The sequence below is a fragment of the Gallinula chloropus genome (assembly GCF_964237585.1).
Source record: "Gallinula chloropus genome assembly, chromosome: 9".
NCBI classification, from domain to species: Eukaryota; Metazoa; Chordata; class Aves; order Gruiformes; family Rallidae; genus Gallinula; species Gallinula chloropus.
In genome coordinates this window covers 15,892,977-15,906,877 of record NC_140094.1, presented here as the reverse complement: position 1 = coordinate 15,906,877, position 13,901 = coordinate 15,892,977, and the positions used below count along the sequence as shown (strand labels likewise).

The following is a 13,901-nucleotide window of genomic DNA, read 5'->3' as shown; positions in this document are numbered from 1 at the left end:
CACAGCATTTCTGTATCCAGCTGTGTCTGAGAAGCGGAGCAGCCTGGCTTGGCACAGGGGAGCACAGAAGTGATCTGTCACTGTGCCAAGTTCTACAATTTGAGATCTTGTTTGGTTCCTGTTTGTTAAGTAACACAAGGTGCCACAGCACAGCGTTCAACGACTGCCTTTTTTGGGACAAGTTAGCTTTTTGATTTTGATACCTAAGTTGGTGGATAGCCATGACTTGTTCTGGCAGCAGCTGTCTTCGGGCTGTGCTCGGCAGAAGGACTCTGGTGGTTTCCTCTGAGACAGGCGCTGGGCATGTGGGTAAGCAGCGCTGCCAGGCAGCTGAAACCCAAATTACTAACAGCATTACAGTTCCTGCTCGCCGATTACCTTAAGTCACCCTGGGTTCCAAGCCTGTTTCTGATGTGGAAACCAGCATTTAGAGTGGGTCAGTAAGAGAGAATTCTAAAACTTCAGGTAACAGGATCCTTACATGTGTTTTGTTCCCCCCATGTTTATGTTATTTTTCATGAGGGCACATCATGTGGCTGAACTACCTCTCTGGACTTGGACAGGGGCTGGGGTGGACCTTTGTTATATCCATCTGCTGCTGAATGTCCAGGTGGCTGTAAACATCCATCTGGGTTAATCTCTTTCGAACCATCAGAACTAGGATTAAGCATCTAAAATGTTTGAAGTAGTTTCACACTTTCTCAAATTCGAAGCAAGCTTATCACTGTTAGCGAGCCAGACTGCCAATCACTTGTTTTTTTCCCTCAAGCTTCTGACACCAGAGAGATGTGAACAGGTGTTTGGGCTTTGTAAAGAAGTTTTAGTGAAAGTAACGCGGAATATAAAATCCTTTACGCAGGGGTTTTAATCTTCAGGTTTGCTTCACTGTAGAGAGTCAGGAATTGCATTCTAAGAAATCCTCGCTTTTTTCTTATATGATCCATCCTACTCTCTCTCTTCCCCACACTGTTTTAACATTTCTAAGATAATTGTCTGTAATGCTTTTCCTAGAAAGTCTGCTGTTACCGACTGGGATAATGGAGGCACATGGATGAGCACGGCTCTTCCATTGCCATAATACAGGGAGGTGTAGTAGGTGTAATCACAGATATACCTGCAATATTAAAAAGAAAATCAAACCAGAAGTCTGGGTTAAGGAACAGAAAACTTTGCTTAAATGTAAATGTTCTTTAAGTAGCCAAACCAGATTTGGTTTATGAAATTATTTAAAACATATTTGCTTAGTGAACAAAGTGAAAGAAACCAAGTTTGAGAAACAAATGTTCCTTATCTGATGGTTTGTTTTCTCAGATACCCACCCAGAAAGAAATTTAAATAAAAAATCACAAGACCTGCATTCTTTTCTAAGCATCTATCAGTTATGTGGGATGAGAAAGGTAATACAGCCTGCTGGAAACTGCAACCGTGCCATTCTAGTACATTAATACAGTTTTTTGTGTGAGTCTCATCTTCTGGAGGGATTTCTTCCTTCCCACCCAACCTTTTAACTTGCTAAGGACCAAAATCCGCTGATTTTTATTTTTTTTAGATGAGATCATTTTCTGGTGTCTGTGTTTCCCTCTTACATGAAGACTAGCATAATAGAAAATCGCTTCAGTGCTTCCGAAACACGTAACAAGATCACAGACATCGTTCTAAAGGCACTTGTAATTGCTCTGTTCTTCAGTGAATGTATTTACATTTTGTAGCCTTCCCAGTTGTGAAAAATAGATTAAAATCTGCTACCAGTCAGGATTGCTTTCAGACTCTTAATAGCTCAGGTTTACTGGTGGTGTTAATCACAGGGTATGCTATGTTGAAACCTGTTTCTTTTGGACTTTACAAATCCATGGAACAATTATCTACTGCAGCTTTTCATGAAGGCTGCTTTACACAAAAATTAAATATATCCCAATTTTATACCTGTGGCCCTCTGAAGACTTCGCTTCACAGTGATTTTGGTTGGAAGAAAAGATATTGCAAAGATTTTTCCAAGGTTAAATGAGCTGATATGAGTTAATTTTGCTTTTAATGTGAGACCCCAGTATGCCATGTTTACCTTCCTGCATCTCTGGAAAAGATTATATCAATCCCTTCCACTGAAATGTTTTTCCAGAGAGTCTTCATATTAATTGTAGATTCAATCTTTTCTGGGCCATCTAGCATGCAACAGCCACCTTCTGGGTGAAAACCACAAACATCCATCTCTTGGTAGCCTTTGTTCTTCCCACACTGCTCGAGGATGATGATTGCTTTGGTGGATGAAGCCAGCCCAACGTGAACAGTAAGCTGTTTTTTCCCACCAGAGTGAATAACAGGAAATTAAAAATGAGACTTATTTTAAAAAAACAACATTACAGCAGTGTCAAGCATTATGTGAAATACCAGCTTCAAGGTAGAGTCTTGCTGTAGCTTATGTCTAAAAAAAAAAACTTCCAGAGGAGATTATAAATTAGAACAGAAAAGTGCTTTAGTTTGGTTTTGTTGTGTCTGGTCAGCTCAGGACTTCAGAGCTGTTATACCTTTTTTGCAATTTATGGTTGGTATTCCCCCCCCCCCTTTGTTCTGTGTGCAGTTATGCTGTTTAAATGGCAGGGGGTTAAAAGAGCATGCTAATTACTGTGTGCTCCAAACTTCAGTTTGAAACCTTTATCATAGTTTTAATAGTCACTTCCCAGAGTTGCCTGATGCAAAGTGTTGAGCAATACTTACTATGTTATTCTGAGTGGAGCTAAAAAGCTAAAAAGCTCCACTCAGAATAAGAGTATTCATAAATGAAGGGAGAGAATTGTGTGACTCATTACTCACCAGCGGGTGAAGAGTTGTCCATATCTTGAAGACTTGTTCCTTTGCCTTTTGGTAAACCACTGGCAGCTGCAGGATACGGAGAGCGATGTTTTCACCAAGGCCTCTCTTGGACAGCTCCTGGATTATACAAAAAAACCCAGCGTGGTCTTGTGAGAGTGTTGGATTTCTCAGACTGTGATAAAGAAATCAGGCTGCAAACACCTGAAAGAGCACTGTCATAGTGTCTAAGCCCATGGTTCCTAAATACTGGTCTGCAGTGAGATTGGTTTGTTTTGTAGTGGTTCCCCTTTTGTAACTGGAAGAGACTAAAAGGTGGTAACCAATTTCCTAATGTCATGTCCATGCAGAGCTGTTTGGTTTCCAAAGGGATTCTCAGTCTCCACTGGGTGGGAGTGGTTGTTGCTTAGGGACTGGCTCAGGTGGAGCTATGAAATACAGGAACCCTCAGAAAGAGTCCACACTTGGAAATATCTGAATAGGCTTTGATGTAGGTAATAGCTGCTCCTCTGAAAAATCTAGTAGATAAACCTGTTCTTCTGAAGGGACACAAATGAGGGGGAATTCAATTAGCTGTCCACTCGAGTGACACGTGGTCTCGTTTGAACTGATTCAGGTTAAGTTCTGCTGGAGGTGACCGTCAATGTGAGGGAAGTCACATTTACAATGGGGTTAATTTCTTTTTGGTCTAAAATGTTTCTCTAGTAAAAGGAAATGTCACTTACTGGGATGTTGTTTCTCTGTCATTTACATAGATTTGAAGTTCCAGCTGGAACCTTTTTTCACAGGAGCAGATTGGCAAGATGGTTGGAAGATGGTATAGAGAATAAATGTCACTGGGAAATGACTTGAAATTATTTTGTCAGTGGAATGGGACTAATGAACAAGGCATAAACCCCTATGTAGAAGGCAGATGCTGGGAGTAAAACAGTGTGAGGTAGAAAGCTTTGTTCCAGAAAAGTAAAATGGTGGTTGAAAATCCCTGTAGCACCAAGAAAGAGAACTGTTAAAGGAAGGAGCTGAAGTTTCTAAGAGGGTTCTAGGCAAGAAGTCATCACCAGAGGTATATGATTCGCCCAAGAAACCTGTAATGTTTTATTAAATGTCATTGTCTTCTCAAGCTTTCATTTCTCATGCAGATGAGGACCACAGTTTGAAGCTGTGCTAACTGGGAAATTTGCCCTTCAACACTAGCTTCCTATATAAACTGTTCCAATTTTCTTGTCAGCGGAAACATTGATTAGCTGTGCTCAATAAACTATTTGACACAAGCAAGGAAACAATGCCTGCAGGGAAGTAAACACATTTAGAGAACAGTGCCAGCCTTTTTTCCTCTGGGCGCTGACAGTCTTTGAGAGACCATTGCATCATCTTGCTTAAGAATGCCGTACTGTGTCTTAGCTTCCAAAAAAGAAAACCCCAGCTGGTTCACAATTAGCGTTTTCTTTTCTAAAGCATCTTTAATTTTAACACTTAATGAGATACTTCCTTTTTAATTGCAAGGTTTAGAGGGCTCGACTGCCCTTAACTTGGGTACGGTATGTGGACACCCAGAGGAAGTTGTTAGGCTGTTTTCTTGTGCTGTCTGGGTTGACTTTCTGCTGTCACCATTTGTCATGGGAGAAACACGCAGAAATACTTTTGTGCAGGACAAAACCAGAAGCCAGCCAATAGCAAACAGATGAGAATTTGTGTCAAAGGAAGAGAGCTTGCTATGTCCTGAGCAATTTCAGCATGCTGTCAATAATGTGTATTACCCTGTTGTCTAAGAATCCTAACCATGGGCTTATACCCCCGTTAGACCAGATGTTGTGCAAACATGGAGCAAAAAAAAGAAGGTGGTTCCTTGCCTCAGCCAAGTCTCAGCCTTAACCAAAACCATTTTTGCATTTAAGGTGAGAGACTGAAGATGGTTAGAGGAGGATGGCTGCCATCTGGAAACTAGAGCTCACACTGGTGAGTTAATTCAGTAAATAAGTACCTGTCTTTTGTAGTTGGAATAGCAAAGGAAACTTCAAAGGAGGATAAAGGTTCTGGAGGACATTTTTGTGGGAAAAGTTCAAAAGAAAGCATAGATACTCTCTGATAAGACATTATTCTAAAAAGGGAACTGAAATCCAGTGTTATCAACCTTGAGGAGTTGTGATCATAGTTCCAGTCCACCGGAGTTCTGGCCCATGTTGTTACACAGCCTCCCCAAAGAGAAGTGATGTGCATAGAATGTTGTGCTCAGATGTCATGGCTGTATGTCACATGGGGTGTTAGAAGCATCTTGACCTTTCAGAGAACTCCAGAAAATTTCACTGAGTTTGCCTGAGTTTTCACTGATTTGGGTTGCCAGGGAGCAGAAGCAGGGGGCTGTTAATTTTGTGAACCTCATTCAAAAAGGCTTGTGGTGGTCCAGAAAGAAAACCAGAAGGTATCGGTTGCCCTGGTGAGTCTGCAGTTGCTTTTGGTTGGTTGGTGGGATTTTTAAGGGTTTAATCCTGCAAAATACCTTGTTTAAGTTTTAGGGATGTAAGAAGGTTCCAGAACAGAAACGAAGGAACTAAATAGCAATGTCTTCTTAGTTTCACAGATGATGAAACTAAAGCAGAGAGAGAAACAGAGAGATTAAATGACAAATTTCCAAAGACCACATGGTCAGTGGCAGGATGAAAAACTGCACTGAGAGATCTGATCCTCATCTCCTGATAGCAAACACAGTTCCCAGAAGCAGTTGGAAATATGACCTGTTCTTTGCACTAACAGTTTAATTACTATGAATGTTGTCACTCAGCTTACACTTGTGCCCTATTAACTGGGGACTTTGACCTTGATGGTAGACTGCCCTGAAAGGTTTTTTAGCTGCCAAGTGCCAGACAGGAGTTTCTGGGGGAGGCACAGCAACAATGCCCCATCAAGGGTTATTAGGTGCAACCATCAATCTGTAATATGGAATAAATAATTCAGGGGATCTGGGATTCTGAGGGTCCCATGTGGTGCTGAAGAACAAACGCATCACAGCAACTCAATGCAATCTGTCAGCAGCTGCAAAGGGGTGGTGTTTTCCTTCAGAGAGACCATCCTGCACTTCCAGAGTTAAAAGTGCTGCTGTGGAGCTTTCGTGCATATTTTAGGAGGCTATTTCAGGTGAATGGAGTTATGAGAACCATGAAAAACTTAGTGAGACAGTTTTCTAAAAGAGAAGCTGTCTTTCTAGTGCTAGACAACTATGTTGGGCCATGTGACAGTGTCTATAAAAGCTCTGAAGCTTTTCTCAGTGACCCTGAATTGACAGGTTCACCTGTACTTTCAGATCCATTTGACTGTCCTTTTCCCTGAACACTTGGAGGGTACTTGCTGAGGAATGAGAACTCTGTGGATGCAATGCTGATGAATTCCTTGTGTGTGAGTTGTCTTGGGCTGTGATAAGAACTTTGGTTCATGCAAAACCATGAGGGTATTCCTCACATTCTTGGAAAATTTTTTTATATATTATAAAACAGGCAATGCAGAGAATGCACTGCTACTTAGTGCATTAGCAATCCAAGAATTCAGAAGAAACACTCTTTCTAAACTTGCAGAAATAGAGAATTGGAGACTTTTATGGACATTTATCATCTGATCCTTGGGGATTCCAGAAAACTGAAATTGCTTATTCACCAAAAAAGATAGAAATAGTACCCCACAATCATTTTTCTGAGTGCCTAATGAGGGCATAGAAGGGATGCAATATTGGAATGGGCTGTGAGTTTATTGGATCAATCTCTGATCCTTCCTACAGCAAGAAAAGAGGTTCAGGAAAACAGCTGATTGCATCAACAAGGCAGCATCTGACAGAGAAGCTTATAACAGGGATCTTAAGTGTGTAAGAGCAAGTATTGCTCACAGAAGTGAAGCCATTGCTCTTTGGCAAAGACTCCATTGCAAAAAGCAGAGAGGATTCAGGTGTGCTTTGAGAATTGGGATGATGGAACTCCTGTTACATGTATTTTTACAGGATTTCGGATGCTTTTGGTGTGAGGACCCTTCTGAGATGTGAACTCTTAAGATTACATTATCACTGATGGGTTTTTGATAAGAACCCAGTTCATTTTGAAGTAGTAATTAGGATAGTTATGGATAGTACTACATAGGCATTAAGCCTGAGCAATCATGCTTAGTAGGCTCTGGCCTGGCTGCTCAGTACTTCCTTGAGAATGAGTTTGAGTGTACTCTTGCTTGGTTCTCAGAAAAGACCCAGCAGGTGGGCTTTACGTCACTTTCCTGATCTATGCAGGAACCCCAAAGCCAAGACAGGATTACTTCCAGATGGAAATATTAGTTATCTGTAGTATATCTGCCCAAGCTTCCTGAAGACCACAGGGCTGCTCGTGTGAACAAGGTTAATGGAACAATACCATGAGATTGCTACTTAGCATGGAGAAGCCTATCAACATTCAAAGTACTTCCAGATTTACAGCAAATTGCCCTGAATTGTCCAGATTAACCACCTTTGCCAGGGAATAGGGAACCAAAGCAGCATCACCAGTATGAATACAAATTAATTCCACACACAGAGTGTCAGATCAGAGGGAAATAGATTTGTTCTCCTCCATACACAAGGACTGACATCTGTTTCATTATGGGCTGCTGCAGTCCTTGTTATATAACCTCCTGGCGTAGCCAGCACATGGCATTGTTACAGAAAACTCATCTCATCGGTGCTTTTCTGCTTGAGGCTGTTTTGCTTGCAGATAAAGAACATGTTTTATTTTGAACCAGAAGAGGATGATCTTGCACCCAAAATTAGAACCAGTAAGAATCAGGAAATAGTGAGCAAGAACACTGTCAACTGACAAATGTTCTTTCAGGCACACGTCAAGTTGGAGTTAAGAGAATTTGTGGGGCTCCTGCGATGACTGGGGTGTGGAACCTATGAGAAGTACTTTTCTTTCTTGTTAGGCTACAGGCATAAAATCCCTCATGGCTTGGAGCAGGTAACAGACTTATTCTTCCAAACAACAAGTTGTGCTTCACAATCTTCATCCAAGAACAACTTGAAAGGAGGTTGTAGCAAGGTGGGTGTTGGTTTCTTCTCTCGAGTAACAAGTGATGGACAATAGGGAATGGCCTCAAGTTGTACCGGGTGGGGGGGTTTAGAGTGGATGTTAGGAAAAACTTCTTCACTGAAAGGGTTATCAAGCACTGGAACAGGCTGCCCAGGTAAGTGGTTGAGTCACCACCCCTGGAGGTATTAAAAAGACACACAGATGTAGTGCTTGGGGACATTGTTTAATGGCTGGACTTGATGATCTTAAAGGTCTTTTTCAACAAAAAAGATTCTATGACTAATTAGAAAATAAAAAATTGTAGCAGAAAAGTTTATGCTAAAAGCCAGGTATCCAAACCACGTCTTTGCATCACCCAGCTAAGTTTGTTTTAATACATATGCTTAGGAAATAAGCAGGAATTTTCAGGACTCCATTGTAGATACGTTGTTACTGCTAGTCAAAGTGTACAGACAGGGAGGGAATCTGAATGACCTTGTCTTCAGTTTCAGCTGGGGGCTTCACTGTCATTTGAAAGTGGAAGTCAAAGCCAAGATATGAAAACATACTTAAAATTGGCATGCTTTTGCATTTGTGTTCCTGAAGTAGGACGTAAGAACTGAATAGGTCACTCCTGTGTAAGAAGGAAATTGAGATAACCTGTGGCATGTGCATTAGTTGCAGAGAAGGCACCCTGGGTAAAACCCATCCTTTTTAGAAATCAAGAATAGTATTTTGAAAAGTGCTTAAATAGCACAAAAAATAAATTCTTGCAAATAAAACAGCATTTCATTTCTCAATTATCCTCTTTTTTCCATGTTGAGAATCTGCTCCATGAGGCACAATTTTGTTTAATGAGTCATGAGGAATAACTTTCTTGAAGGGAATGGAAAGCCTGGAAACAGATTGTATTGGGATTCCACAAAATAAAACACCTCTATGTTTTGGTTTTATTTTTAATGCTTACCTTCACTGCTTCCCAGCTAGAATTAACCAGGTATTGTCTAAAGGGACCAAAACCTGAAAAGAAAGAAAGGTACTTTTAACCCAGGCTTGCTCTGCAATTGCCAACCTGTATGCACACAGGTATTTGTTCTTGATTTTCATGTTTTTGGTTACAGAGGTTGAGTTTTTTAGATAGAATTTAGTTTTTAAAACTTTAAAAACGAAAACATTATTCACTTATATGCACTGATATAAAACCTAATCCTGCAATCTTTATTTGTGCTAATATTAATTTATGACATAACTTTAACTGAAGCTGGTAAATACACTACAGCAAATAGAACAGATGATGTAAATGATGGGCAAGGGTCTACTAAAAGCTCTCATACTAAATACTCCTAGGTCGCAGTCAATGTACTCAATTTTAAAGCTCATGAAAAGGAAGGTATATATATTTAGTGAAAATATTTGAAAAAGTAAAATTTGATTTAATTTTTAATTTTAATCCTGAATAATGAAAGCTTAAGTTTTCTGTCAGGGAAAATGAGCTTTTGGTGGTGCTAGGCAAAATCTTTTCCTTCACTTTTTCCCCACAGGAAGAGATGGGAGGAAAGGGAAAAGGACTCTTAGAATCCTAAGAACTAAATTTAATTTTATTTATCCTTTCATAGAATCACAGAATGGTTTGGGTTGGAAGGGACCTTAGAGTTCAGCTTGTTCCAAGCCCCAGCCATGGGCAAGGACACCTCCCACTAGGCCAGGCTGTTCAAGCCCCATCCAGCCTGGCCTTGAACACTCCAGGGAGGGGGCATCCATAACTTCCCTGGGCAACCTGTGCCAGTGTCTTTTTTGTGAAAGACTTTTTTTTTTTTAATAAAAATGGGGAAAAAAGAATTTGGAGCTAGATGGGCATTTTGTCCTGAAGAAGTTTGATGGATAACTCCAACTATCTGTATTAATCTCAACTACTGTTGTCAATCCAGTGTCTTGCCAAGTCTTAGAGTATCTAAGTGGCAGGAAAATGAATTTGTGGAATGGTTTTAATGCCATAAATCTTAAATATTTAAAAATCCTTAAATGGACAAATAAATACTTGACAGCATATGATTGCTATTTTGCACAGCAAAAGGTACTTGTATGTGGGGACAATTAAGCCTAAATGCAGCCTCATGGCAGCTTAATTAATGCTAGACTTCAAGTACTTCTTAATTTGTAATACTTATTTCATAACTGAAAAGCCTGATGGTACTAATATTTTTGACAATGTTTTCCCCAGGTTTAAGTCTGTACTATTGGGAGGGAACAGTATGGGAAGGAGTAATCATTTCACCTTAACAGGGAATAGAAAACCACACTAGTCCCACTCTGCTTTGAGAGCAAAATTAGGGTGACACCTACACCATTTTGAAGCTGTAGTTGTTCATGTTTCTGTACATGTGTGTGCAGAACTGTACAATTACAGTAAAGATGTTAAACACCTCACAATGAAATGCATGCATCTCAGTGGTGGCCGTAAGAATCTGCTGCTTAGGATAAAATTGTTCTGTGAAAAGAAATTACTAAATGCAAGAAAGTTTTACAGCACTGAAATACCTGCAGCAACCTGGAGAGCTTACTGGCTGAATAAACGCTGCGTGATGAAACGGGCTCACTGCCTGCAGGTTTGTATTATGAGCCGGTGAACATGCGACAGGGGCATGCTGTGATAATCTCTGTAATAGCTCCAAGATGCACCTGTGTCTTTAACAGGATGCACTACTCTAAAACTATTTGAACAATAGATTTCTGCACCCAAATGGCTATCTAAGGGGAGGAAAAAACTCACAGGGTGCTAAGAAGTGTGTCCATCAAGGGCATGTGCCATAAATACCATAGCCTTTTAAGAGGTTAGCAAATACATCTGGCTCTCTCCTGCACTCCCATTCAGCACGGCTGCAGTTATGGCTGGAGCAAGCCAAACTAGTTTTGCCCATCTTGCAGCTATTAAAAAAAAAAAAAAAAGTGTTTAATTGAAAACAGCAAGATGCAAATCTCTTTGATGTAGCTTCAACCTCATTCCTATGTCCCCAGATGACCTGCAGTGGAAAATTATCCAGCAACTGACATGTCAAGATAAGTGTAATGATTGCTTTAGATGAGCCAGTGGCAACAAGAGGAATAGCGAGTGGCAGCATTCCTTAAGAGCTTTAACCTTTTACAGTTCAGAAGTCTCTAGCTGGTGGTTCTGCCACTGTGATTCAGCAGTAGTTACAGGCAGCAAGGGAAGTTCCAAATTTGGTTCCTTGTGCTGCATGTTCAGGCATGCTCCTTTGGTATATTTAAATTTAATGCTCTAGTTTAGCAGTGATGAGGCAGCATCTCCTGTTTAAATCTCCCTTACCTTCCCATGAAACTGAGACCCTGAAACTTGCCATGTGTTGCTCTAATTCTGGACACTGACTATGTGACATTGTGATGCAACCTGGTTTTCTTGCTCCAGAGCTCCTTTTGGGTAAGCTTTATCTAATACTAGCCTGCACTGCCTTAAGCTATGTGGTTTGGATCAGAGAGAATGTCAACAAAGATTAAAACATGGAGAGAATGAACAACAAACCAAACTGGATGGCAGTAAAGAGGGCAGACTGCAGTCTGTTTCCTCTAACATGCATCTGATTTTTCTTAGGAAGGCACAGCAGCAAGTTATTTTCCATTTGGAATTGTTACTATGACCATTTGCTACTGTTTTTCCCTCCAGGGAACTGTTTACAACAAAGATCAAGCATGTGTGCATACCATCTCTAGCTAAAAGAAGGATAAAATAAAAGCCTTACCAGTTACAACCACAGTGTTGGAATTTGAATCCATGAAATCTGTGCTCCGTAAGGTGAGATCTTGTTGTCTTTCAGTTTCAAAAGTATTGTAATTTATGCATCTGTAGCAAACTTTTTCATTTGGGGCACCTTTTTTTCCTTCAAACTGTGCTGGGTCTGGATTCACATGAGGGATGACTTGTGATTCATGTAACTTGCAAACCAAAACTTGTAACCTCTCTGTGTTAAAGACGGAAGTCTGAGCAGCTGACTGACTGGGGCTGCTCCAAAGTTCTTTGCCTTCTTCAGACATGCAGTAACATTTAGGAAGAGCAGAAAAGACTTAAAGAAAAATATCCAGCAATATTTTTCATCAGAAACCTATTTATGTACAAGGAAACAGAAAATTAATTGAATCAACTTTATTATAACTCTGTAGATATTCTATTTTTAGCACAGTTGTAATTCAGTTTACTCTTGATCGGTGACTTAGCTACAAAACCATATCTGCCCATTTCCACTCTTCTTAGACTTCTCTTTACTGACTTAAAAAACTCAGGGCTAACTTTGCTTTTCCTCCTCACAGCATATAGCTAATTTACCAGTAAAAATTACTAATCTTTATCTTACGCTCTTTGTAGGAGTCCAAGCACCTCACACTTAAAGGCAAACACTGATAGGAAAGTGTGCTGTGTGCCAAACCAAAACATTTACTCAGTAATATCCTTGAATAGCCAAAAATGTTAAAACATCTCACTTGAACTTGCAAGGTCAAAAGAACTCTAGAAGCTGGGTTATGGCTTGCTGAAACCACTGAGTCTAATAGCTGGTCTGTCTTCATTGAACAGCAGCATGAGAACCAATAAGGGGCCTGAAATCAAAACATATGCACATTGTCACTGCCCAAAACAAAAGCATATGAAAGTTCTCTTGGGAATTATAAATATGTGGGCAGAGGGTTTAGCTGGGTCTTGTTTTGAGTAGGAAGTGTATGTGTGTGTGTGAGAGAGAGAGAGAGAGGGAGGGGAGAAATATGCTAAGAATAGAAAGCCACTATATAATCTCAAGGGAGCTGGTAATTGTGAGACCTTAAGAAAAAAAATAATCTCTGAAGACATCTCTTGGTTGGGTGGTGGCTAAATGAGGTTTGGAACTATGAGCTGTGTCTGTCATGTAAATCCTCCTGTGATGAGACACAAATAAATTTGTGGAATCTTTTAAATAAAAGGACTTGGATTCCACCATCCATTTCTTCCCCTGACTAATACAACTTGCAAAGCTAATTTTTCCTAGCCACTGAAGCAGCAGGAGCACCTCATACAGTAAACACAGAACTCTATGCAGCTTTAAATAAGGCAAAGTCTGCCACTAACATCAGTGAGTTACATCTAAGAGTCTAGTCTTTCATTCACCTGTCAATTAAAATTTTTATCAATTAATTTTTCTGTGTGACCAGTTAGCAAAACTCTTCCTATTATACTGAACAGGACAATGACAAAGCAGTCTTCTCATAGTTATTTTGAATTTATGCTTTTTATAGATATTAGCAATTTTAAAAAGTCTAAGTACAGGGTGGTCTAATGAACAAGGTATACATAAAGCAAGATTTAAGGTCTATAATTGCTTAATTAATTTCCTGCATGAGGAATTATGTGGTTAGGACATAGTAGCTGCTTTATAGATATATATGAAGGTTATTGCTTGAATGCTGTAAAATACTAGGCATTTTATCACATATTTTTGTATACTGTAGATGTAATCTATAAGATCCACACACTCAGAAACAACTGATACCTGTCTGGACTGTAGTACTAGTTTTCAAAGTTTTCACAACTGGCAAGAGAATAGAAAAAATATAGACCAGGAAAAATTAGTTCAGTAATCCTGTATGAAGAAACTGATAGAAATTTCTGGGGAAGAAAAAAAAAAGCCAAGATGGATTCAACAACTCATCAGTTAAGTCTTCCACAGTTAAGTTAGTCCCTTGTAAGTTTGCTTATTTATAAAGATTCTTGGATCTTTCCAGTGCTGTTATATGCTTGTGTAAATGTGGGAGGAATACTAGTGCTTTGAATAAACCAGGAACCAGAAGTGGATTGATATTCCTTTCTGCAATTTAATTGACCACTTCTGTTCCTAAGCTTTATGTGCGTGGTAGTATACTTGGAGGGATAATGCATGTATTACAGCTGAGAAACAAACCTTCCTCTTTCCCCTAACATTTATTCAGCTGAAGTTGAAGCTACTCTTGAAAGTTTTGTGAAAGAATGATTGTAGCCTTAATATTAGCACTCATGTGCTAATGTGCCCACACCAATAGATACTTGGGTCACTGGGTATTAGAGGTCTG

At 39.8% G+C, this 13,901-nt stretch overlaps 1 protein-coding gene across 1 annotated transcript; it reads right to left on the bottom strand.

The window, feature by feature from the left end:
- Positions 1-945: 945 nt before the first annotated feature.
- PGPEP1L (pyroglutamyl-peptidase I like) lies at positions 946-11,642 on the bottom strand (the record flags this gene model as incomplete). The annotated part of the gene is made up of 5 exons (XM_084268380.1): positions 11,573-11,642; positions 8,785-8,837; positions 2,809-2,925; positions 2,060-2,289; positions 946-1,114 (listed from the first exon to the last, which is right to left on the bottom strand). Exons 1-5 carry the CDS (start codon positions 11,604-11,606, stop codon positions 946-948), a joined length of 603 nt encoding a protein of 200 aa, XP_084124506.1. The 5' UTR covers positions 11,607-11,642.
- Between the last annotated feature and the right edge of the window lie 2,259 nt (positions 11,643-13,901).